This window comes from Trichechus manatus, unplaced genomic scaffold, assembly GCF_000243295.1.
Source record: "Trichechus manatus latirostris isolate Lorelei unplaced genomic scaffold, TriManLat1.0 scaffold00157, whole genome shotgun sequence".
Classification (NCBI taxonomy): Eukaryota; Metazoa; Chordata; class Mammalia; order Sirenia; family Trichechidae; genus Trichechus; species Trichechus manatus.
Genome location: NW_004444093.1, coordinates 3,017,382 through 3,043,952, shown reverse-complemented (window position 1 = coordinate 3,043,952; position 26,571 = coordinate 3,017,382). Strand labels below are relative to the sequence as shown.

The window sequence follows — 26,571 nt, the reverse complement described above, 5'->3', positions numbered from 1 at the left end:
CTCTGGGTGGACTCGTACCTCTAGCCTTTTGGGGAACAGCTGAGTGCGTTAACTGTCAGCATCACCCAGGGACTCTGTAGGTAGTCCTAATAGCGGGAAGAGTGGGGCTTCCCTGGAACCCCTTGTAGAAGAAGTGGCTCTGTCCTCTTAGCAGCATCCCCTCCTTTGGAAAGGGTGCACCCTGATTGGAGGAAAGAAAGTCTGGAATTTTGGCAGCCCAGCTGGGGAGGTGGGCTGTGTGTGGGGGCGGGGTCTGGCATGTGGCCTGTGCTTCTCGAAGGGTCAGACCGCCACACATAGCATGTACAAGGACCATGACTGCAAAATGCTAGCATTTGGAGTCCTCCTTTCTGTAATAGTTTGAACGCCCTCTAGGGAGAACGGCAGAAGTGCCCCAGACAGTATTCAAAAGCCTGGTCTTACATTGTTTGGGGGATAAGCCCTGTTTCACTAGGGTGGGGGGACCAGATGGGGATATGGTCGGTGTGACAGTGGCATCAGTGTACCTTGGACTTCTTTGTTGATGGGGACCGTGTCAGTCAGGAACTTAACTTGGACAGGTGAGGTATGGACAGTCGGGTTCAATGACTCTCCTTCTCTGTCTCTGACACTGGCTGCTTCTTTGCCTACACAGATGCCGCATTTGGGATGCTACCCAGTTACGGCTGCGCCACGGACTGGGCCGAGGAGCCGCAGCAGCACCAGGATGGGCTGCCCTACATCGATGACTCCCCTTCCTCCTCCCCGCACCTCAGCAGCAAGGGCAGGGGCAGCCGGGATGCACTGGTTTTGGGACCCTCGGAGTCCACCAAAGGGGTGAGTCCTGTGAGTTCTGTGGCACATTTGCCTCCCAGGTGTGGAGAGGGGGTAGGCTCGGCTGTGGCTGTCATCCCAGGCCCCCTGAAATGTGTCTCCTACTCAGGGTCACGGAGAAGGAGGTGAGTGGGTACCTCAAAGCACCTTCCGTCATCCCTCCATCTGAGGTGGGAGATGGCCTGCTGGGTTCCTTGAGCAGGAGATTGACGGAGTGCTCCGTGAGCTGGGTGTGGAGGAGGTAGGCAGCAGGCCTTCTCAGATGGTTGGCCCCGTGGGCTGCAGAGCTGGCTATGTTCCGGGGCTCCTGTGACACAGTGCTCGCCACACCTGCTCCCTTTTGCCAGAAGGAGGCGCTGTAATGATTCCGTCGACTAGAGCAGGATTTATCCAGTGATTTTCACTGGATCATCCTTAACAGTCCCATGGAGCTGGCGTTGAGGTCACCAGCACTTTTGTTGTTGTTATTAGTTGTCAGATCGACTCCAACTCGTGGTGACCTCAAGTACAACAGAACGAAATGTTGCCTGGTCCTGTGCCCTCTTCGTGATCATTGGTATGTTTGAGCCCATTGTTGTAGCCATTGTGTCAGTCCATCTTATGGAGGATTTGCCTCATTTTTGCTCCTCCACTTCGCCAACCATGACGTTTTCTTCTAGGGGTCTATCTTCCCACCTGCACTTTACAGATGTGGAAACTGAGGTGTGGAGAAGTGGCTTCCCCAAGGCCACATGGCTTCAAGTAGGGGCCCTGCCACATGCTCCAAGAAGGCCCGTGGCTCAGCCTGGCCCCCTCACGTCAGAGCACAGCCCTGGGCTTGTTGCAGGCTGAACGGAGCTGACCTGCAAAGGAGGTGTGCATCTGGCCTTGTACCGTGTCCTGACTGCTACAGTGGTCCCCGGCCCAGGAGGGTACTTCCATGGTGTCCTAGACATGCTCCTCCACCCGCCATTGTGGGGGCATCCCTTTGCCCTCTTGGGTCCCTTCCTTCTCCCACTTCTAGACCACCCGCTGAGCAGGCTGCTGCCCCCAGGGCAATGCTCCTTTCTGTGTCCTGGTCCCTTTGCCCCAGTTATAGGTTCCTGTAGACAAGGCCCAGGCAGTGTTCCCCCTTCTGCTTGGCTTGCCTCTGGGCGGTTTCCATCTGTGTTCACAAACAAGAGGGAGGGAGGTGCTCCCCCCAGGACTGCAAGGTGGAGCTCGAAGTTAGCTTTCCACTGCAGATGCTTTGCTCTGGGGCTGGGCCACATGGCTGCAGGACTGCTTCTTGTCATGCTGTGGCAGTTTTTGAAGAGCTCAGTATTGGCGGTTTCTGCCACGGGAGTGTTGGTATGGGAGTGGACACCTGTGCACCACATGCCTGCTGTGTGCAGGTGTGGTGCTCCCTGTGTAGTGTCTGACCTGGTGCATGGTCACACCACTTTACAGGTTAGGGAATGGGTTGCAGAGGGGCAGTGCTCACTCGAGGCCCCACGGCTGTGAGGTCCTGGTCCACGCTCTATCCTTCCACCACCTGACCCTCTGGGTCCGTCCCCACTCTTCCTGCTCATGAGTGTGGTTTGACAGAGAAAAGGATTATGTCCCTGAGCAAGTACATTTAATTTGGGATGGGTTGTCCTGTCCAAGAGAGCCCTGGTGACACAGTGGTTAAAGCGCTCAGCAGCCAACCAAAAGGTGAGTGTTTCGAACTCACCAGCTGCTCTATGGGAGAAAGATGTAGCAGTCTGCTTTCATAAAGATTTGCAGCCTTGGAAACCCTATGGGGCAGTTCTGTTCTGTCTTTTAGGGTCCCTTTAAGTTGGAATCAACTCGACAGCAGTGGATTTTGGATTTGTCCTGTCCATGGAATCCCTAGGTGGTGCAAACAGTGCAATCAAAAGGTTGCAGCTCCAGTTTACCCATAGGCACCTCGGAAGAAAGGCCTGGCAGTCTACTTCCCAAAAATTAGCCTTTGAAAGCCCTGTGGAGCACAGTTCTGCTCTGACACACATGGGGTCGCCATGAATCAGGGTCAACATGATGGCATCTGGTGGTGGTGGTCCTGTCCCTCCACTGTCCCCAAGGGCTTTCTTCACCTGGGCATGCCCTTGCCCCATGAGGAGGGGGCTGAACTACCTTCTCCAAGGCCCAGTTCCACCCTACTGGCTCCTGCAGAACCTACTCTCACTGGCTTGAATTGTTGCCCTCACCTTTTAGCACCTGGTTGGGGGGTGCACCTTCCTGCCCACTCTGGAGCCTGTGAATACTTCTCACATCACGCCCACACCAAGTGTCCGCATGTACCTACTTGCCTGGCTGGCAACTCCAAAACCGAGGAAGCCACCTGGCCCTGAGCAGGTGTCAGCATATGTTTGAGCCAAGTAGACTTTGAGAAGGACTGCATCATTCTGTTTGAGAGCCTTTCAGCTCTCCTGCGCCCTCTGGTTAGTGCATTCTAGGGTGGATGGCACCCTGGGTGGGTGCCCTTCACAGCCTTGGAGAAGGGTGCAGCCTACACTGTGGTTTTCACTGCCAGCCATGCAATTAGATGTTTGTCTCTGGTTTGAAGAAGACGCAGGCTGTTGCTGCCTAGCACCCGCAGGGAGTTTGGTCTGTAGTCAGGGAGGTCTCAGTCCCGGGCCAGCCCTGACCGGGGTCTCCTCTTGGAGAAGGCAGGGTCCCTGTGCTCCCTTCCACCCCTGGCCAGCTGCGTCCCCCTGAAGTTGTGGCCCCAACTCCTTGCTTATCCCCTGCTGTGAGCCCCAGCCTTTTGGCCGAGGGGCCGCAGGAGAGCATTCTAGAACTCCATGACAATGCCAGGGCTCTGGGGTCCTGGTCTTCTCTGTGAATGGCCACTCCAGGGGCAGGTGGGTATTCAGCAGAGGCCAGGCAGCCACTTTCTGGGGACTGTGGAGTCCAGCAGGGACAGGAACACCAGATGCGCGCACACCCCGCCTCTTTGGAGGACAGGGTGGGCTCTGTCGGCTCTATCATAACCAGGCAGTGGGGTGAACGCCCCTGGGGGGCTGGGCTGGGCAGCATTTCTGCAGCAGTTAAGGAGAGGGTGAGGGCCCGTCATCACCCCAGCTGACCGTCTGGGCGCGGGGCAAGCAGAGTCTGCAGTCTGTGAGCTTGGTGTGCTGAGTCCTGCCTGGAGTCTCCGAGCAAGTGGCCTGCCAGAGCCCTCATTGCCCTGTGTCCAGCCTGTTCACTTATCATTGGGACATTGAGGCCCAGGGGGGCTGCCATTGACAAGCAGCTCCTGGCCCTCTGGTGCCCCACCAGACCCTTCCTGTGTCCTGTTTTCTCCTCACAGCAACTTTGCTGGTCATGCCCCTGCTGCCTAGAGCCACTCTCCTTCACATGTGGCCGCGCTCAGGGGCCCTGTGGGGGGCAGAGCTGGGGCCACCCGCCTGCCAGGGCCTTTACCGGGGACTGTTGCCTAACCCCTAGCCCTGTGAGGCAGTTCTACTCTGTCCCATAGGGTTGCTATGAGCCAAAATCGACTTGACGGCAACGGGAATACCAGTGGATGTGATCCCGTTTGGGAATAGGGTTATACCAATTGCCTCGAGTCAACTCTGGCTCATGGTGACCCTATGTGTGTCAGAGTAGAACTGTGCTCCATAGAGTTTTCAATGGCTGATGTTTTAAAAGTAGCCTGCCAGGCCTTTCTTCCTAGTCTCTTAGTCTGAAGGCTCAACTGAAAGCTGCTCAGCATCATAGCAACATGCAAGCCTCCACTGACAGATGAGTGGTGGCTGCTCATGAGGTGCATTGGCCAGGAATGGAACCCAGGTCTTCTGCATGGAAGGTGAGGATCTACCATTGAACCACCCCTGCTCCCAGATCATGTGCTGTTCAGTCAACTTCAACTCATGCCAACCTATGTGTGTCAGACTGAACCGTACTCCCCAGGGTTTTCACTGGCTGTGATCTTTCAGATCACCAGGCCTTTCTTCTGAGTTGCCTCTAGGTGGACTCAAACCTCCAGACTTTGGGTTAGCAGCTGAGCGTTCACCGTATGCACTACCCGGGGACTTCTGTTGCTATGTGGGGGCCCAGAAAGCACGTACTCCCTCAGATGGTCCCATTGCTGCTGCCCTGCAGAGCAGGCCATCCACAGCAGGTGCTGGCAGGGCGAGCAGCCTTGGAGATCTTGGTTCCCAGTGAGCCAGTGCACCCAGCAGAGGACACTCAACTGCCTGCACCCGAGGCTCAGTCTATCCATGGTGCCTGGGGCTTGGGGTCCTACTTAACAGGGATAATGTTGTCTTAGTCTTCTAGTGCTGCTGTAACAGAAATACCACAAGTGTGTGGCTTTATTTTCTCTCAGTTCAGGAGGCTAGATGTCTGAATTCAGTGCACCTGCTCTAGGGAAAGGCTCTCTGTGTCTGCTCTGGAGGAAAATCCTTGTCTCAGCTTCTCTAGAGTTCTTCTCAGCGCTCCTTAGAGATCTCCACATGGCATCTATTTTCCCCCATTTGTGCTTGCTTCTCTCTGTGTCTATGCTGCTCTTTTTGTATCTCAGAGATGATTGGCTTAAGGCAAACCCTACACTGATATGGCCTCATTAACATAACAGAGAAACCGTATTCCCAAATGGGATCACATACACTGGTACACCCGTTGCTGTTAAATCAGTTCTGGCTCATGGTGACCCTATAGGACAGAATAGAACTGTCCCACACGGTTAGGGGTTAGGATTTATGGTGCATAATTTTTGGGGAAACACCCTAACACCTGTGCCTCCTGCAGAATAGGATGACCAGAGCCCAAGAGCCCTCCCGGGCTGCTTCATCGGCATGCCTTATGCTGACAGAGGTGGCACAGGGTTTGCACACCGCCTGCCTGCAGGGGCTCTCAAAGGGAGAACTTGCCCCCCAAGGGCTCTATGCAGTGGCCCCATGAGGGCCAGGCCTGAGCCAGGGCGTTGTGCAGCACACTTGTAAATGAGCGTGCTGCCCCTGCCCAGAGAGGAGGGGGGCCGGTGGGAGGGCTGGTCATCAGTAGACTCCCCAGCATGGGGTGGGAGTGCCTTATGCTCTTAACTGTTACTCAAGGGACTGGTTGCTCAGCTCCCATGTGTCAGCCTGGTGGTTGGTTGATAGGTGGTGGTATTTGCCAGGATCCCTCAGCCACTTTTCCTGCCCTGCTGTTAAAAGCCCAGTTCATTTTCATCCTCACAACCCCAACATGTGAACAGGGCAGTGGTGGTTCAATGGTAGAATTCTCCCCTGCCATGAGGGAGACCCGGGCTGGATTCCCATCCAGTGCACCTCATGCACAGCCACCATCCATCAGTCAGTGGAGGTTTTGCTTTGATGCTGAACAGGTTTCAGCAGAGCTTCCAGACTAAAATGGACTAGGAAGAAAGGCCTGGCAATCTACTTCTGAAAATCAGCCAGTGAAAACCCTATAGATCATGATGGTACAACATGGCAACCGATCATGAGGGTGGTGCAGGACCTGTTATGTATGGGGCCAACTTGCTAGCAGCTAAGGACCACAGTGTGACACGCAGTGTTTTCCACATTGCTGCCTTTGTGGATTTTTTCCAGTCGCAAGCCATGTGTTGGTTCCTTGTCCCCGCCCGTGTCCTGGCAGGAGGCTCTCCTTCTCTGTTGCTGCTTCTGACTTCAGGTGCCATCCCCTCTGGCATCCTCCCACCTCTGTGCTCCCGGCTGGACACAGCCCTTCCTTGCAGACCTGGCATGTGCACTGCACATCGTAAATAGCCCTGGCCGGTGTCCTGCCTTTTTCTCCCTCATTCTCTGCTCCTTCCTGCCCTCACTCCTTTCTCCAAGACAATGTTGGCTGCTCCCTGAACCCTCCCTGTCTGATGCCACCAGCCCTGGGTGGTACTGATTCCAGCATTGGAAAAGGGCCTTTGCCCTGCTTTCCTCTCCACCCAGCACACTGCCTGCCAGATGTTGCTTGGAGTTGGCCACGCCCTTCCAAACAGGGAGAACTGGACACTTGACGCCACCCTGCCTGTGCTGTTTTCCTCGTGGCTTTCAGCCTGCATAGATGACATTGGGCCCTGCCAGCCCACGGAGCTCATAGTGGTGAGATTGTTCTTCAGAACACAAGCAAGGCTGGGGTGGGCATCTGCCAGAGGGCCTTGTCATTTCCATCACCCTCTTCCCAGAGCATAGTGGACAACACGGGCAGGGTCAGCCGCACTCGTCCTGGGGGACTGCTATCAGCAGCTGGGAGGAGCATCATGGCCCCCATGTGGCATGTCTGTGCAGTGGACCAGCTGGACCACAAAGCCACTGTGGGGCCCTGAGAGTTGGCAGGACTGTCCATGAGCTGGCAGCAAGACTGGGACGAGGGCATCGAGGCAGGGGGGTGGGTGTCACAGCAGTGGCCAAACTGGGCTGCCTATTTCTATCGAACTAGCCTGAGTGCCTGTTAAATGGACCTTCGCTGATCACCTCTGTTCTGGGCACTGTGCGAGGCACTGCCCCACCTTGGAGCCACACCCAGAGCTGCTGCCCCACAGACCGGAGTGATGCAGACCTGAAGGTGCAGTGCTTGGAGCGGATTCTGAACTGTGAGCTTGATGGCTGTCCCCCTACAGACAGACAGACACATCACAGAGACAAATATACACACATACAGACACAAATGCACACAGGCACATACATGTAGGCACTCATACATACATGCGTACATTCACTCACACAGACACAGAAACACACATGCACAGACATGTATACACACTCATACACACAAACATATTCACTCACATGTATACACAGACACAGAAACACAGTCATACACAAACATTCATTCGCACATATATCACAGAAATACACAGAAACGCAGACATATACACACTCATACACTCACAAACGCGTTCACTCGCATACACACAGAAACACACATACACATTTGCTCACATACATACACAGACTCAGAAACACATGTACATATGCACACTCATACACATTCACTCACACAGACACAGAAGCGCACACATGCATGTAGACGAGACACAGACATACACACACACCTAGAAGATTCCCTGTGCAAAGCAGTGGCCCAGGAGAGCTTTCTGGATGGTCCGAGGACAGGGTACAAAGCCCGAGGGGCTGGACTGGAGAAGCAAGCCAGGACTCAGGGGTTGGGTCATCGTTTACAGCCTGGGTGGCTGAGGCTTAGAGTGAGTAAGGAGTTGCCTGGGGCCATGGGGCTCCCCAGAGCAGGCCTGGCTCAGCTTCTGCACCCTGACTCAGCCCAGGGCTCCTTCTGCTGGACCAGGGAAGTGGAGAGAGACAGCAGGGTCGAGGGCAGAGGGGAGGCCTGAGCCGCCTCAGTCAAGTCCTTTCCTTAAGCCCAGAAGTCCTCACCCAGGCTGTCTGGCCCCAGAGGACATGTGGCTCTGTCTAGAGATAACCTGAGGGAGCACGTGCTATTGGCATCAAGAAGATGGAGGCCGGGGCTGCTGCTCACCCCTGCAATGCACAGGACAGCCCCCACCCCAACAAAGACTCCACCTTAAGGGCAGCCGTGCTGAGGCTGAGAAGCAGCACTCCTGTCTGACTTTCCTCCAGTGGCTGTGAAGTGAATGGCAGAAAGGTGCATCCTCTAGGCCTGCAGGCCCAAGAGCTGCCACCTGAGGCTTCTTCCTCTCACCTGCGGGCCCAGAAGACCAGTAGGCAGGGCTGTTCCAGCAGCTATCTTGGAATCAGGTGCCTCTTTCCACACCGGTGCCTCCTCTGGTGACAGGTGGGGCAGCTGGCACGGGGCTGGGTGTGCAGTGCGGTGCCATGAGCCAGCCAGCTCCTGACCGTGGATGCCTCACCACTGGCCAGGACACAGGCGGCAGGGGTGGGGAAGAGCGAGCAGGAAGCCCAGGGCGGTTCCTGTGGCCTTCAGCATCTTCATCATACCTGGGATTGGAGCTGGATCCATCAGGTGTGTAGGCTATCCTCTGACAGTTTTGTCTGTTTCTCCTGCAGGGTGAGCTGGACTTGGAGAAGGGCTTGGAGATGAGAAAATGGGTCCTATCTGGAATCCTGGCTAGTGAGGAGACATACCTGAGCCACCTGGAGGCACTGCTGCTGGTGAGAGGCGGGGCGGGTGGGGCACTGGCAGCTCCAGTCACACAGGGCAGCCTGGGGCACCCACCCTCCAGAGAGCCATCACACTGTGGGAGGGTCAGCACATTCCACCTCCAAAAGTCGACCTCCCTCAAGAGGCCGTGGAGACTCATATGAAACTCAGTTGCCAAATCAAGCTGCTTTTACGCTGTTGTTTTTAATGGGATTTTTCTTAAAAAGCACGTGTGTCGTATCACCACCATGATCTACAGCTGTACTGTGTGCCTGGGGGCAGTGGTGGTCGAGTAGTAGAATCCTTGCCTTGCATGTGGGAGACCCAGCTTCCATTTCTGGCCAACGCACCTCGTGCACAGCCACCACCTGTCTTTCAGTGGAGGCTTCCGTGTTGCTGTGATGCTGAACAGGTTTCAACAGAGCTTGCAGACTAAGATGGACTAGGAAGAAAGGCCCACTCCTGAAGATTAACAGTGGAAACCCTATGGATCACAACAGTCTGATCCACAACCAGTCATAGGATGGCACAAAAATGGGCAGTGTTTTATTCTTTTGTACCTGGGATTGCCATTAAGTCAGGGACAGTCTTGAGGGCACCTAACAACAGCAACAAACCATGCACATGACAAAATGGCCAGCTGTCTCACTTAAACCCCCTCCCTTTGTGCCCTCTCATCTGAGCCCCCTCACCTGTGCTGTCTCACTTGGGCCCTCTTTTCAGCCCATGAAGCCATTGAAAGCTGCAGCCACCACCTCTCAGCCGGTGCTGACGAGTCAGCAGATTGAGACCATCTTCTTCAAAGTGCCAGAGCTCTATGAGATCCACAAGGACTTCTACGATGGGCTCCTTCCCCGTGTGCAGCAGTGGGGCCACCAGCAGCGTGTGGGCGACCTCTTCCAGAAGCTGGTGAGGGCAGGGGTGGGCAAGGTCTGGGGCATGTCTCCATTGCTTGGCTGCAAAGGGTGGGGGGGTATAGAGCGAGAGGCCCCAGGGGAACGTGTCATGGGCACTGCTGTCTAAACCACTGAGTGGGCTTCCTGCCCACTGCCCCACCCTGGTGACCATCACAGGGTCCTTCCTGGCCCCTCTCAGCTTCACTCAGGGTTCCCAGACTCCAGATGCACCCAGCTGCCCCTCCTGACTGGGACACGGGCCAGGGGAAATGGCAGTGGGACCAAGGGCCAGCCTTGTGCATGGGAGGCCCTGCATAGCAGGGTCCCGTGCTAAACCCAGGGCGAGAGGTACACTCGCCACCGGGAGTTCACACACATCGGCTCAGCTCGGGCAGCCCTGCAGGGCTGGTGTCCTTGTTAGAGTTTACAGGTGAGGAAAGTGAGGAAGGGACAGCACTTCACGGGATGGTTAACCCTGGTTTGTCTTTCTCCAAGAAACATACTTTTCCCACTGCCTCAAAGAGTCCCTGGGTGTTTAAACGGTTAGTGTAAACCAAAAGGTTGGAAGTTCGAGTATACCCAGAGGCACCTCAGGAGAGAGACCTGGCAGTCTACTTCTGAAAGGTCACAGCCATTGAAAACCCTATGGAGCACAGTTCTACTCTGACACACGTGGGATCCCCTTGAGTCAGGGTTGATGCAACTGGTTATGGTTGCTTCAAGCTTTCAGGTGAGGTAAAACTTGTCCAAAAGGGAGAACAGGTTCAGGGACCTGGGGGTGGAAAAGAAACGTCTTGGGCAGGAGCGGCCATATCACTGCTTGTCTTCAAGCACGTGAGGTTCTATGGTGTGTGACAAGGAGTCCCCCCCTTTGTAGGTCTGTAAGTGGAGTTGGTCAGGCTCTAGGGGCAGACTGCAAGAGGGAGTCTGGGCGCCAGGCCCTGTAGCTGTCACAGCTGGCCAGCAAGAGGCTGTCCTTAGTCCCATGAACCCCCCTCCCAGGAGTCACTCAGGGCTGGGGCCAGCAGGCCATGGGGCAGGGGCTCCCAATTCCAGGCTCTCCCAGGCCTCCTGTGCACATTCTCCTTCCGGGAGCATTCTCCATCCCAAGGGGAGCAGGTCCTCCCAGGGTACGGGTGTCCCAAGGTCATTGTAAATCATGTCAGACCAGTCCAGTCTCAGCCTTCCTTCCCTGGTCAGTCCAGACCCGAGCTGTTCTACTCAGCCCGTCTCATCCGGCTTCACCCAGGGTGTCTTAGTTATCTGGTGCTGCCATAACAGAAATACCACAGGTGGATGGTTTTAATGAAGAGAAGTTTATTTCCTCATAGTCAAAGTAGGCTAAAAGTCCAAATTCAGGGCATCAGCTCCAGGGGAAGGCTTTTTCTCTCTATCAGCCTTCTTCTCTTTGGTGTTCCCCCAGACTAGGAGCTTCTCGGCACAGGGACCCTGTCCAAAGGATGCGCTCTGCTCCCGACACTGCTTTCTTGATGGTATGAGGTCCCCCTGTCTCACTGCTCACTTCTGTCTTTTATATCTCAAGAGATTGCCTCAGGACACAATCCAGTCTTGTAGATCAGGTCCTGCCTTACTAACACAACTGCCACCCCTCCTCCCTCATTAACATCATAGAGGCAGGATTTACAACATATAGATAGGAAAATCACACAGTACCAGGAATCATGGCCCAGCCAAACTAATATACACATTTTTGGGGGGACATAATTCAAACCATGACACAGGGCCAGGTCAGCAGGCACTGGCTTCCCATCCCCATTCACCTGGGACTAGGTCGCTGGGTACAGATCCCCTCAGTCTTTCAGCCCCCTTCACCTGGGGCCAGGTCAGCGGGGCACTGGCCTCCCCCCATCTCCATTCACCTGGGACCAGGTCAATGGGCACCAACCCCCTCTCTCATCCCCTTTCACCAGGGGCCAAGTCAGTGGGTATGCCCCCCCATCCCTCTTCTCCCAGGGCCAGGTCAGCGGGTATTGGCCCTCTCTTTTTCTCATCCCCGTTCACCTGGGCCAGGTAAGCAGGCATCAGCCCCTTCTCTGTTTCTTAGGTCTGATAATCTGGTGCAGTGACTCACAAACTCCAGGGAAAAAGCTATTTTTAATTTAGCAGAAAAAAGGATAGAAACACATAGGGTGAGGTCTGGGAGGGGTCTTGGTGCAGAGCATGAATGTCCCCAGGGGACGCGCTTACCCTCCTAAGAGCAGATGTTCACTCCACCCAGGAAGCTCCACTGAGCCTCTGTCTTCCAAGGACTTTATTGGCCTCCCTACATGGCCATGATCTATGACATCAGCCTCCTGAGCCTTAGTCAGCATCGCCCCCAGGTAGCCCCTCTATATCAGATCAGCCCCCACTCATTGGCCTCAAGTGTGGTCTGCCTGTCGGGAACCAGGACCAAAGGCCAGGTTGTTTACTTCAAGGGGCTTCCAGCCCACAGCATGCCCCCTTGGGCCACCCAGACACTGAGCTCTGTGACTACCACAGCAGGCCTTGGCTCATATTAGGGCTGAGAGTTCCATTCTGAGGCGTGGCTTTCCCCTCAGCTGCCCTGCACTGCAGACTCAGTGCCCCTCACCCCCACCCCTGGTAGGAGCTAGCCCCACGTTGGGGCCAGGGGCGGCAACAGGCGCTAGTTTTGTTCCACTTCTTACCACCTGGGGCCTGGGCAGTGGCCCCTTCCTTGTTGCCCAAGAGAAGAAGGCTGTCTTGCTTTTTTTTTTTTTTTTAATCATTATTAACTTTTTTGGCACCCTGGTGGCACAGTGGTTAAGAGCTTGGCTGCTTACCAAAAAGATTGGCAGTTTAAATCCACCAGCTGCTCCTTGGAAAGCCTATGGGGCAGCTCTACTCTGTCCTAATAGGGTCGCTATGAGTCAGAATCGACTTGACGACAGTGGATTTGGTTTTGGTTTTGGATTAAGAGTTTATTGACTATTACCCTCCATGTATCGTGAGTGTCTTCCTTTTTTTAAATAATATTTTATTGAGTTTTTGGTGAAAGTTTACACAGCAGGTTAGGTCAGGGGCTTAACTAGGGTTGGTGTCACTCAGTATGGTAACTCATGGTGTCAACCGCTCCCCGCCATGGACCTTCTCCCATACCAGACCATGCAGAATCCTTAGAAATTTATATCATCAATTTTATTTTTATTGTGCTTTAGGTGAAAGTTTACAATGTAAATTAGTTTCTCATTCAAAAATGTATACACAAATTGTTTTGTGACATTGGTTGTAATCCCTGCACTGTGTCAGCACTCTCCCCCTTTTCCTTTCCACCCCACGTTCCGCTTGTCCATTCATCCAGTTTTCCTGTCCGTTCCTGCCTTCTCATCTTTGCTTTTGGGCAAGTGTTACCTATTAAGTCTCAAGTACTTGATTGAACTAAGAGGCACATTCCTCATGTGTATTATTGTTTGTTTTATAGGCCTGTCTAATCTTTGACTGAAAGATGGACTTGGGGAGTGGCTTCAGTTCTGAGTTAGCAGGGTGCGTGGGGCCACAGTCTCAGGGATTCCTGCAATCTGTGTCAGACCAGTAAGTCTGGTATTTTTTTGTGTATATGAATTTATATTTCATTCTACATTTTTCTCCTGCTCTGTCCAGGCCCCTCTATTGTGATCCCTGTCAGAGTGGTCATTGGTGGTAGCCGGGCACCATCTAGTTCTGGGCTCAGACTGGTGGAGGCTGTGGTTCATGTGATCTGTTAGTCCTTTGGACTAATATTTTCCTTTTATCTTTGGTTTTCTTCATTCTCCTTTGCTCCGAACATGATGGGACTAATAGATGTATCTTTGATGGCTGCTCGCAAGGTTTTTTTTCTTTTTTTTTTTTTAATTTTTGTATTCTACTTTAGATGAAGGTTTACAGAACAAATAGTTTCTCATTAAACAGTCAGTACATATATTGTTTTATGACATTGTTTAACAACCCCAAGACATGTCAACACTTTCCCTTCTCGACCTTGAGGACCTTTTTTTCAGTGAAAATATACATAGCTAAAGTTACATCATTTTGAAAGTTTCTACATGTACAATTCAGTGACATCGATTACATTCTTCCAGTTGTGCTGCTACTCTCACTATCCTTTTCCAAATTATTCTGTCACCACTATCTTCAAGTCACTGTCCCCATCCCATCAAACCTTTTGAGTTGCTGTTGTCAATTTGATCTCACATAGATAATTCTTTTTTTTTGTACCTTAGATGGTTTGTAGAACAAATAGACAGTACACATATTGCCCTATGACAGTGGTTAACAACCCCATGACATGTCAGCACTGTCCCTTCTCAACCTTGGGTTCCGTATCACCAGCTTTCCTGTCCGTTCCTGCCTTCCAGTCCTTGTCCCTGGACTGCTGTGCCTCATTAGTGCTGTTTTGTTTTATGAGGCTGTGCAATCCCTGGGTGAATGGTGAACTTCAGGAGGGGCTTCACCACTGAGCCAAAACGGTGTCCGGGGGCTGTACTCTCAGAGTTTCTCCAGTCTTTCAGGCCAGTAAATCTGGTCTTTTTTTGTGAGTTAGAATTTTGTTCTACATCCTTTTCCAGCTCTGTCCAGGACCCTCTACTGTGATCCCAGTAAGAGCAGTCAGTGGTGGTAGCCAGGCACCATCTAGCTGTACCGGACTCAATCTGGTGGAGGCCTTGGTAGCTGTGGTCCATTAGTCCCTTGGACTGATCTTTTTCTTGTATCCTGTTCTCTTCATTCTCCCCTGCTCCCGGAGGGGCAAGACCAGTGGAGTAGCTTAGATGGCTGCTCACAGGCTTTTAAGACCCCAGACACCACTCACCAAGGTAGAATGTAGAACATTGTCTTTATAAACTGTTATGCCAATTGAGCTAAATACTCCCCGAGACCATAGTCCCCACAGCCCTCCGCCCAGCAGTTCAGTCCCTCAGGGGGTTTGGAAGCGTCTGTGGAGCTTCCATGATCTTTCCTTGTACAAGACGTGCTGGCTTCCCCAGTAATGTGCACTGTTTTACCCTTCACCAGAGTTACCACTTATTTAGTTCCCCCCCACTCATCCCCTTCCCTCGTAACCAACAAAGTTTGTTTCTTTTCGTGTGTAAACTTTTACATAAGTTATACAGTTAGAGGTCTCATACAATATTTGTCCGTTTGTGATTTACCCATTTCACTCAGCATAATGTCCTCCAGTTTTGTTCCTCTTACTCTCCTGTGCTGAGTTCCTTTTGTTTGTGGGGTTTTTTTCATTTTTTGTTTTTGTAGGTTTTGTTTTTACTGAGACTTTGTTTTTCTTCTTTATTTAGATGAGTAGGTTTGTTAACTTTCTTTGTGGTTACTGTGAAATTTACCCTTATCTTTCTAGATTTAAACCAGTCTATTATTACTTGGTATTGCTTGACTTCCTCTCCGTTAGAAAGTTCTATATCTACACCATTTATTCCCTCTTTTATTGTTCTGATGCTGTTTTCGTCTACAGATTAACCTCACTGGTTCCCTTTTGTAATTCTGTTGGTTTTGCATAGTCCTTAAGAGTTCATTTTCTAGGTTGGTATCTGGCTAGTAGAATCCCGTGTCTTGTATTCAGCCTGTGGTCTGATATTGTTTGTTCTCAGATCGAAGGACTTCCTTTAATAAGTCTCGTAAGTTTGGTTTGGTTTTATATAGTCCCTTAATTTCTGTTTATCTGGAAATGGCCTAATTTCACCATCATATTTGAATGAGAGTTTTGCAGGATATATTATTCTTGACTGGCAATTTTTTTCTTTCAAGGTTTTATATATGTCGTCCCATTGCCTTCTTGCCTGCATGGTTTCTGCTGAATAGTCCGAGCTTAGTCTTATTGTTTCTCCTCTGTATGTGACTTTTTGTTTTTCTTGAGCTGCTCTCAGGATTCTTTGTTTGTCTTTGGTTTTGGCGAGTGTGATTATGATATGCCTTGGTGATTTTCTTTTGGGGTCTATCCTATATGGAGTTCGTTGAGCTTCTTGGATGGTCAGCTTTTCATCTTTTTATGATATTGGGGAAGTTTTCTGTCAGCAATTCTTCAATGATCCTCTCTGTGTCTTCTGTTTTCTCCCCGTTCTGGAATTTCGATCCCTCACATATTTTTGCTTTTGATTGTATCCCACATAATTCTTAGTGCCTCTTCATTTTTATTCATTCTTTTCTCTGATTTTTCCTCAAACAGAGTTGTAGCCAAGTGCTTGTCTTCAATTCCACTGATCCTGTCTTCCACCGTTTCAAATCTGCTCCTCAGCCCTTCTGTGACACTGTACATTTTTGAAATCCTGTTGTTTATCTTTTGGATTTCTAATTGTTGTTTTTGTATAATTTCTAGTTGTGAATTTACTTTCGCAATTTGTTCCTGCATTATTTTCCTGAATTCTTCCATTTTTTGTCTGTATTTTCCATGAATTTGTCTATTTTTTCCTCCTTATTCTCTGCTTTTTGCTTCAACTCTTGGATAATTCTGAGTAGTAGAGATTTAAATTCCCTATCAGGTAGTTCTAGTGCCTTTTCTTCTACTGGAAAGACATTTGGTGTTTTATTTTGGACGCCTACGGGAACCATCCTGTCCTGTTTTTGTAAATGTTTTGATATTGTCTGCTGTCTTCAGGGCACTTGTAGTTATTTTTCTCGTCTGTTGATTGTAGATTTGTTTGTTTCGTCCTTTTTTTTTATTTGGCTATGTCTGAGCACGCGGGCTGTGTGTTCTTTGTTGCTTGCTTGTCTGTGGGCGCGATACTTTTCACCTTCCTCTCCAATTGGCAGGGTCAGTCGCTCAGATATGGTACAGCAGGGCAGGTCTAGCTGAAGAGGAGTTGCTAGGATGAGTTGTTTGTGGCACTTTCAACAGCCACCAGGGCAGGTCGGTAATCAGTGAAGGGCAGGTTCCGGTAGGCTGTGCCTGTGCTGCTTGGTGGTATGATGTTAAGTGCATGGTGCAGGTAGGCAGGATAGAGGGAAGAGATTGTGATGTGTGGAGCTAAGATGGGTATGGGAGAGAGGAGAGAGGAACAGGGGTCAAAAACATACAAACAAACAAAAAAGAGTGCTAGGGGAGTTTGCCATTGGAGTGGAAAGATGAGAGACTATGAAATGGAGAAAAACAAAAAGGGGAAGAAGAAGAAAAACAGGAAAAGAAAAGAATGAATAAATAAAAATTAGAAAGAAAAAATAACAGCAAAGCTCCCAGGGATCCCACCAGTGTGGCCGTGACGTCTGGGGAAGTTGTTCCCAGGTGTTGAAGTACAGCCTGGCTAGAAGGCGTAGAGGTATTCAGCACCAGGTATTCAGGGGACAGGAAGAGAAGGAAGGTATAGAGAGACGAGAAACTGAGTAACGAAGAAAGACAAAAAGGGAAAAGAAAACAAATTAAAAAAAAGAATAAGAAAAGCCCCCCCAAAAAACAGAAAAAAAAAACACAAAAGAAATGCTCTCAGGGATCCCTCTGCACATCAGCACAAGCTGAGGGGGTAGGTCCCAAGCCGCGTAGCACTGCCCTGCCAGTATGGGCTCCCAACTCGAGAAAAGAAAAAGAAAACAAACAAACAAACAAAAAGCCCTGGGATCCCACCAGCATGGCAGCACAGACCGGGAAGCAGTTCCACACTCGAACGGAGCTCCGCAGCCCCTTTGGAAGAAGCAACGATAGCGCCCGGAGCCAGGTATTTGAGCAAGAGGAGGGGGAGGTGGTGAGAGGTAAGGAAGAAATCAAAAGAAGCAGAAGAAATCAGAAGAAGCGGAAAAAAGCAACACCAGCAGCCAACAAATGGCACTCAGGGAGTCAGCCAGTGCAGGCAGGTGGAATCCAAGCAGCCAGTGCTTCCCGGACAAGAGACTGTGGCCACGGGAAGCAGAGGAGGCCAAGTGGGGGTAAAGAAGGGTGGGGGTTGGGAAATTGTATATTGTAAATTACCAGTTGTTTTGTCTCCTGCTGGAAGCTCTGTGAAGCTGCTTTCTCGTACCCCCGTTTGCTGGTCTCCGATAGGAGTCCAAGATGGCGGATTCGTGCTGCGTTAGCTGATAGGGGACCTCTGCATGAATCTCTCCTCGCTGTCCATTCTCTGTCAGTTTTTCACTCCATTTGGTGCTTGGCTGAGTTCTTTATCTCTTCATTTGATGGTTAGGGTTTCAGGATTGCTGTTTTCTCTGTTTGGCTTAGTTTTTCGGATCTTTGCTGTGGAGGGATGGCGTGGTGCTTCTGCCTAGAGTGCCATGTTGCTGGAAGTCCTTGCAAGCTTTTAAGACGCCAGATGCTACTTACCAAAGTAGGGTGTAGAACATTTCCTTTATGAGCTATGTTATGCCAATTGACCTATATGTCCCCTGAGACCATGGTCCCCAGCCCTCAGTCCCAGTAACTTGGTCTCTCAAGGTGTTTGAATGTGTCTCGGAAGCTTCTGTGACTTTGCCTTGGTCAATTTGTGCTGACCTCCTCTGTATTGTATGTTATTTTTCCCTTCACCAAAGTTAACACTTGTCTACTATCTAGTCTGTTGGTTTGTCGTACTGTGTGGCTAGTGTGTTACTGTGATGCTGGAAGCTATGCCACTGGTATTTCAAATGCATTGAACCCTAATGACCAAAAACAGACAAGTGTAGGATGACATCAAGGACATACATCATACGTGAAGAAAGCAAAAGGTCAATAAAAAGACACAAAAGAAAGAAAAAACTAAAATGGATGTCAGAAGAGACACTGAAACTTGCTTTTGAACATCAAGTAGCTAAAGCAAATGGAAGAAGTGATGAAGTAACAGAGCTGAACAGAAGATTTCAAAGGGCATCTCGAGAAGACAGAGTAAAGTATTGTACTGAAATGTGCAAAGACCTGGAGTTAGAAAACTAAAAGGGAAGAACACACTCGGCATTTCTCAAGCTGAAAGAACTGAAGAAAAAATTCAGGCCTTGAGTTGCAATATTGAAGGATTTTATAGGAAAAATATTTAACAACACAGAAAGCATCGGAAGAAGATGGAAAATTGTTTGACATTCAACCATTTCAGGAGGTATCATACAGTCGAGAACTGATGGTACTGAAGGAAGAAGTCCAAGCTGCACTGAAGGGAATGGTGTAAAATAAGGCTCCAGGAACTGATGGAATACCAACTGAGATGTTTCAACAAATAAATGCAGCACTGGAGTTGCTCACTCGTCTATGTCAAGAAATCTGGAAGACAGCTACCTGGCCAACCAACTGGAAGAGACCCATATTGGTGCCCATTCCAAAGAAAGGTGATCCAACAGAATGTGGAAATTATCGAACAATCTCATTAATATCACACACAAGTAAAACTTTGCTAAAGATCATTCAAAAGTGGTTGCAGCAGTACATCGACAGGGAACTGCCAGAAGTTCAAGCCCAGATCAGAAGAGGACATGGAACCAGGGATATCATTGCTGATGTCAGATGGATCTTGGCTAAAAGCAGAGAATACTAGAAAGATGTTTACCTGTGTTTAACGACTATGGAAAGTCATCTGACTGTGTGGATCATAACAAATTATGGATAACATTTCGAAGAATGGGAATTCCAGAACACTTAATTGTGCTCATGAGGAGCCTGTACATAGACTAAGAGGCGATCATTTGAACAGAACAAGGGGATACTGCATAGTTTAAAATCAGGAAAGGTGTGTATCAGGATTTATCCTTTTAGCATATTTATTCAGTCTGTATGCTGAACAAATCTGAGAAGCTGGACTATATGAAGAAGAATGGGGCATGAGGACTGGAGGAAGACTCATTAACAACCTGCAGTATGCAGCTGACACAACCTTACTTGCTGAAAGTGAAGGGGACTTAAAGGACTTACACCTCAACGTAAAGAAAACAAAAATCCTCACAAATGGACCAATAAGCAGTACCATGATAAATGTAGAAAATACTGAAGTTGTCAAGGATTTCATTTTACTTGGATCCATAATCAATGCCCATGGAAGCAGCAGTCAAGAAATCAAAACAGTGTATTGCATAGGCAGATCTGCTGCAAAAGACCTCTTTAAAGTGTTGAAAAGCAAAGATATCACTTTGAGAACTAATGTGCGCCTGACCCAAGCTATGATATTTTCAGTCACCTCATATGCATGTGAAAGCTGGATAATGAATAAGGAAGACCGAAGAAGAATTGATGCCTTCGAATTATAGTGTTGGCGAAGAATATTGAATATACCATTGTCTGCCAGAAGAATGAACAAATCTGTCTTGGAAGAAGTACAGCCATAATGCTCCTTAGAAGCAAGGATGGCAAGACTTCATCTCATGTATTTTAAGCAAGTTATCAGGATTGACCAGTCCCTGAGAAGGGCATTGTGCTTGGTAAAGTAGAAGGTTGGGAAAAAGAGGAAGATCATCAACAAGATGGACTCACACAGTATCTGCAACAGTGAGCTGAAGCATAACAACAATTGTGAGGATGGCGCAGGACTGGGCAGTGTTTTGTTCTGTTGTACGTAGGGTCGCTATGAGTCGGAATGAACTCGACAGCACCTAACAACAACTACTATCTAGTTAGTGATTTCCCCCCTGTACCCTTCTCCTCCCTGGTCACCGTCAAGATTTTTTTTTCCTGTGTGTAAACCTTTTTTTAATTTTTATAATAGTGGTCTCATACAATATATGTCTTTTCGTGATGACTTATTTCAGTCGGCGTAATGCCCTCCAGATTCATCCATGTTGTGAGATGTTTAGCAGAATCACCAATGTTCTTTTATGATGCCGACTCATGGTGATCCTACAGGACAGAGTAGAACTGCCCCGTAGGGTTTCCAAGGAGCAGCCAGTGGATTCGGACTGCCAACCTTTGGTTAGTTGCCTTAGCTCTTAAACACTGCGCCACCAGGGCTCCTCCATTGTGTGTATGTACTATGATTTGAATGTCCATTCATCTGTTGATGGGCACTTTAGGTTGTTTCCATCTTTTTGCTGTTGTGAATAATGCTGCAGTGAACATGAGTATGCATTTATTTGTTTGTGTGAAGGCTCTTATTTCTCTAGGATATGTTCCTAGGAATAGGATTGCTGGATCATATGGTGTTTCTATTTCTAGCATTTTAAGGAGGTGCCATATCATTTAACACAGTGGTTGTACTACTTTACATTACCACCAGCAGTGCATAAGAGTTCCAGTCTCCCCACAACCTCTCCAACATTTGTTATTTTCACGTGTCTGTTAGCTGCCTGAATGCGTTCTTTGATGAAGTGTCTGTTCACATCCTTTGTCCTTTTTTTGACTGGATTATTTGTCTTTTTGTTGTAGAGTATTCTGTAGATTTTAGAGGTTAGACCCTTGTTGGATATGTTGTAACCAAAAAATTTTTCCCAGTCTGTAGGTTCTCCTTTTACTCTTTTGGTGAAGTCTTTTGATGAGCCTAAGTGTTTAATTCTTAGAAGCTCCCCGTTATCTAGTTTATCTCTTGGTGTTTGTGCATTGTTATTTATGGTTTGTATTCTATTTATGCCATGTATTAGAGCCCCTAGGCTTGTCCTCATTTTTTCTTCCATTATCTTTATTGTTTTAGGTTTTATATTTAGGTCTTTGATCCATTTTGAGTTAGTTTTTGTGTATGGTGTGAGATATAGGTCCTGCTTCATTTTTTTTACAGGTGTTTATTATCAGTTTTAATCAACTATATGTGATATAGTTGTAAATTGCTTAAATGTAATGTTTCTTAGATTATATGAATACTAATAGCAAAATTATTTTATAAACTCTTTTTACATTGAAATACAACATTATTAGTTACAGCATTGTTAGTAACTGAATGGAAGCTTTTTTTAAAAATTTTTTTCCTTTCCTTTAATTACTGCTTCATTCCCAAAACAGTTATTGATACAGGTTCACAAATACTAATTACCATAGTCTGGCTGCCAAAACACCAGCAGCAACGAAAACAAAAGCACATTCTTGTAGCAGGTGCAGAGGAAACCACGTGATTCGTGTCATTATAATTGGGTAATAATGACAGCTCTGACCAGAGTGCATTAAAAAAAACCCATTGCTGTCAAGTCAATTCCGACTCATAGCAACCCTATAGGACAGAGCAGAACTGCCCCATAGGGTTTCCAAGGAGGGGCTAGTGGATTCAAACTGCTGACTTTTCGGTTAGCAGCTGAGCTCCTAACCACCATGCCACAAGGGCTCATAAAGTAAATTCATAAAGTAAATTAGCATAGAGTTTTAGCCTTTTAGGTATATTGATACATGTAAGCTGGGCTTATGAAAAAATGTTTTGGTTTTTTCAGGGATAATTTTTCTAAAAAACAATAAATTTCTGCTGAAACACTGTACAAAAATTTTATAGACAGTCATTTTGGTGTCACCCCCTCTGACAGTGTCATTTGGTGCAGTCTGCGACCTCCTAGTGAGCCACTTAGTTACATTCCCTTTTGACAGTTTTGACACAAATTGTTTATTGACATTAGTTACATTTATCACTGTGTGTCAACATTCTCTGTAATTGTGTTCTGGTTGTTTTGTTTCCAGTGCTCTAGTTTCCCTACTCCCTTATCGTCTCATCTTTGCTTTTGAGTAATTGTTGACCCTTTGGTCTCATACAGATGGTTTTTAAATAGAGCATCTTTCTTATGGTTAATGTCCTTTCATTTGTGTGCCGCTCTGCTATTTCACTAAAAGCTGATCTCGGTGGGGTAGGCTTGGTTCTAGGTTTAAAGAATGTGTCAGGGCAATAATTTCATGGAGTCCTCTGTTCTCTGCTGTTTCAGTTTGCTTTTTTATTTTAAGAATTTGAGTTCTGCTCCACATTTTTCTCCCATTCTGTCCGGGACTATCTATCGTCACCCTAGGCAGAATGGTCAGTGGTGGTAGCAGGGCACCATCTAGTTCTTCTGGTCTCAGAGTAGATGAGGTTGAGGCTCGTGTAGACTTGTTTTTTCTCTGAGCTTTTGGTTATCTTCTTACTCTTTTGTGGAGGCTGTTTTGTGGTGCAGGTGCCTTATTTCCCCTGTGTGATGGGTCAGCAGGTGTGAACCTCATGGATTTGTCTTGGCATGCAGCCATACTGAGAAACCACAACCAGCACTCTCATCCCTGAACAACATTCTGGATCAACATTCTGGAAGCTCTTAGAAACTTCTATTTTAATAATTGGATGCAAGCTGGAAGTGAAGTTCAGAAAGTTTCCTCTGGTTTAGCTGGTGTCCATGAGCCACCTTCATGTGTCAGATATTGTAGCAGGAGGGCTGGGGCTAGGATGCAGTGGGAAGGCTGGGTGTGGGCTGGGGACTCCCCAGGGACAGACAGACAGACAGGGTCCCTGCCCACATTCCACCCTTACAGACAAGCATGGGAGTGCCAGCCCAGCAGTCTTGGGACCCAGGAGCCTGCTATGCCCTGCCCATCCTAGGCACCTCCACCCCCTGAACCCTGGGATTCTAGTACCCTGTGAGTTGTGTGTGATGATCCAGAATGCCTGGCCCAAACCTTGCCTTTACCCTGGGCCTGTACCGACTAAGCTCAGCTCAGGGGTTTGTTACTAGCTGAAACGTTATCAGCATAGTTGTTTTTCTAATCATTGCAAAACTTACGGAAGAGTTACCAGAGGAGTACAGAGGACTCCTGTGTGTTCTTCACCCAGATACACCAGCTGTAATGTTTTGCCACATGTGAGGTAAAGAATTTAACTTTACCCAAAGAATTTGGTCTCTGTAAAAATGTCTTGGGGGTGGCATCTGACCTCCTTTCACTTTAGGAGGGGGAAGGAGAATCAAGATCAACAGCCTAAGGCTGATTCCTGTAAGGCAGCAGTCAGACATGGCATCTGTCTCTGCCATCTTTACCAATTCTGACACCAACCGTCTGTCCCATGGCACTCTACTTCTCTGCTGGGTTTGATAATTCATTGCAGTGGCCACACAGAATTCACAGACTATACTCACGATTATGGGGTTTATTAGGGAAGTAACAGATTATATATAATTCAGGCTCAGGAACACTCAGGATTCATTTCTTCCATCAGGACAGCCTCTTCCCAGCTGTGCTTGTAGGCACACCTCTCCCTGGCCCTCGCCTCTCCCCAAAGGCACTCAGCTTTGTCTCTACGTGGGCTGGGAAGCCCACTGCGCCGTCTCCTGCTGCCAGGTCTCTGCTGTAAGGTTTTTCCTGCTGGGTTTCCTGCCACTGCTTCTCAGTCTTCAGGGTTACCGCTCTCTCTCTTATCTCCTGGGTCCGGGAGCTTCTCAGCGCAGGGATCCCCAGTCTAAAGGACATGCTGGCTCCTGGCTATTCTTCCTTGGTGGTGGTGGACTCTTCTCTTTCTCGCCTCTGGGGTTGCTCATTTCAAGCCCAGTGGGATGGGAAAACCAAACAATCCCTTCAGTGGGATACAATTACCATATCTGCACAGTCCTGCCCAGTCACCTGGGTGGAAGTTATAAGACCACGGCTAGAAAGGCCACACAAAAGTGATCCATCACACTGCGCTGTCCTTGGTTCCTGAGCAAGAACTCTAAACTGTTAGAATTTCCTGAGTTATTTAGGTATCTTTGTTATCTATGGAGTCCCTGGGTAGTGCAAACGGTGAACACACTTGGCTAATCATTGAAAGGTTGGTGGCTTGAGTCCACCCAGAGACACTTCAGAAGAAAGGCCTGGCTATGTACTTCTGAAAAATCAGCCATTGAGAACCCTGTGAAGCATAGTTGTTCTCTGACACGCATAGGGTTGTCTTTTTTGACTTAGAGTCGACCTGACAGCAGCTGGTGATGGTGGTGTGCTGACAGTGCCTGAAGCAGGGCCTTTGTTTGGGGGAGGTGCTCAGTGGTGATGGTCAAAGGAGGGAGAGAAGGGAAAGAACGAAGAGCTCTGGGTCTAATCAGGTATGATGAAGACCTGTCACTGGGGAGGCGGCGACTTGTCCAGGATGATAAGCGCAGTGGGGTGAGGTGAAGCCTTCTCTGACTGTGCACTCTCCTCACAACCCCAAAGCCCTCCGAACACCCCTGAGGGGCAGGGGGCAGAAGAGAAGAGGTGCCAAGGGTGGCTGGTTTACCCATCTGGGGTTGTCATCTGCAGAAATATACCATTCAATATAAATGCAAATGTGTGTGGAAATAAAACTTAGGTTCAACACAGAACAAATATGAGCATCCACGAGAGCCTTGTGCTTCCAGCTCTCCCTCAGCTGTGGTGGGAGACCCCACCTGCCCATACCCTACCCAGGCCTGTTTTTGCTGGTCCAGAATGAGGGCTGGCTTCCCCTGTGACCACCTCTAAATGTGGACATGGGCCCCAGAGGTGAAGGTCGTGGCTGTGCATGGCCACCTGTAGTGGAGTCAGAGCAGGAGGCTAAGGGAAAAGCACCTCTGGTGTTGTGAGCTGCCATCAAGTCAACCCTGACCCATGGCAACCCCACGCACAATGGAACAGAACGCTACCTGGTCCTGCGCCATCCCCACGATCACTTGCGACCAAACCATTGTGATCCATAGGGTTTTCGTTGGCTAGTTTTTGGAAGTAGAACTCCAGGCCTTTCTTCATAGTTTTTCTTAGTCTGGAAGCTCCGCTGAAACCTACTCAGCATCATAGCAAAACACAAGCCTCTACTGACAGATGGGTGGTGGCTGCACCTGAGATACATTGGCCAGGAATTGAACCAAGTCTCCCATATAAGGGGCGAGAAGTCCACCACCAAACCACCACTGTCCCCACCTCAATAATCCCTTTGGCCAAAAAAAGGACAAACAAAAGTGCTGCTTGTCTTGCAGCAGTTGGCCAGCGGGTCTCCCCCTGCCAGAGGTACCACGTCCCACCAGGGCCTCCTCGCAAGGGCTGGGTTTACATCTAGGGTGGAAGCGCCACTGCAGCCGACTGAGTGTGCATCATGTGTCTGAAAGCAACCGAGGTCTGTGCCCTGGGTGGCTACCTGCAACCAGAATGGGAAGCCTGTCGAGGCTGCCAGTCCCACCTGTGCACGGGCACTGACAACCTTGAACTTTAGCTCTGCTATTGGCACCATTCAGGCTGGTGGGTGGGAGAAGTAAGCAGCTCAGGAAGGGAGCCTTACCTCACCAGGCCGTGAGTCACTCCTCAACCTGTCATTTGGGAGGGAGAGGTATGCTCACTGTGGGGAGGGGATGCAGGTAGGAGGGAGCCGCACGGAAAGGCGCTCTGTGCAGTACCTAGGGTTTCTGCAGGGCTCTGCTTATGGCCTGGAATCCCAGAAAGGTGGGCAGCACCAGCGCCTTCCCACACCTATTCCAACACTCTCTCCTTTCCTCCCTGCAGGCCAGCCAGCTGGGTGTGTACCGGGCCTTTGTGGACAACTATGGCGTTGCCATGGAGACAGCAGAGAAGTGCTGCCAGGCCAATGCTCAGTTTGCAGAAATCTCAGAGGTACCACATGCAGCTGACAGATGCACCTTGGCTCCCACGCGCCCCTCCACCCCGGGACGGGCTGGGGGCTGATGGGTGGGCGGAATGAGCCTGGGAAAGCAAGATGCACAGAATCGAGGTCAGATTGTTTCCAGACTCCACTGGGTTTGCTCTGTCAGCTCCGTGCAGGGAATGCTGCTGTGACCAGACAGAAGGAGTAGCTGTGGAGCCCTTGCAGTTCCAGGCTAGGCGGCCTCCCTGGCACTCTTGTGCGCTCCTATGCCAGTGAACAGCATCCGCTGTTCTGCCCTCCTCTGTGCATAGGACATGGCCCCCGACGCCTTGTCAGCAGCTATACGCACTGTGAGAGTTCTGGCAGCTGACTCCTCCTTGTCATGTGGGGTGGGTGGGATGGTGTTTTGCCTTTTCTAGCCTGCCAGTGACTTGAGAGCTGGGCAAGTTGAGTAGCCAGTGCAGAGGAGTGGGGCACCTGGGACTCCG

The 26,571-nt window shown here is 49.4% G+C and overlaps 1 protein-coding gene across 1 annotated transcript in view; it reads left to right on the top strand.

Annotated features, from left to right (window-relative positions):
- Positions 1-639: 639 nt before the first annotated feature.
- BCR (BCR activator of RhoGEF and GTPase) overlaps positions 640-26,571 on the top strand; it is an 80,203-nt gene continuing 54,271 nt past the window's right edge. The window contains exons 1-4 of the mRNA XM_012558330.2: positions 640-816; positions 8,763-8,867; positions 9,580-9,765; positions 25,984-26,091. Coding sequence (XP_012413784.1) covers positions 649-816; positions 8,763-8,867; positions 9,580-9,765; positions 25,984-26,091 — 567 coding nt within the window. The 5' untranslated portion in view covers positions 640-648. The remainder of the gene's footprint in view (positions 817-8,762; positions 8,868-9,579; positions 9,766-25,983; positions 26,092-26,571) is intronic.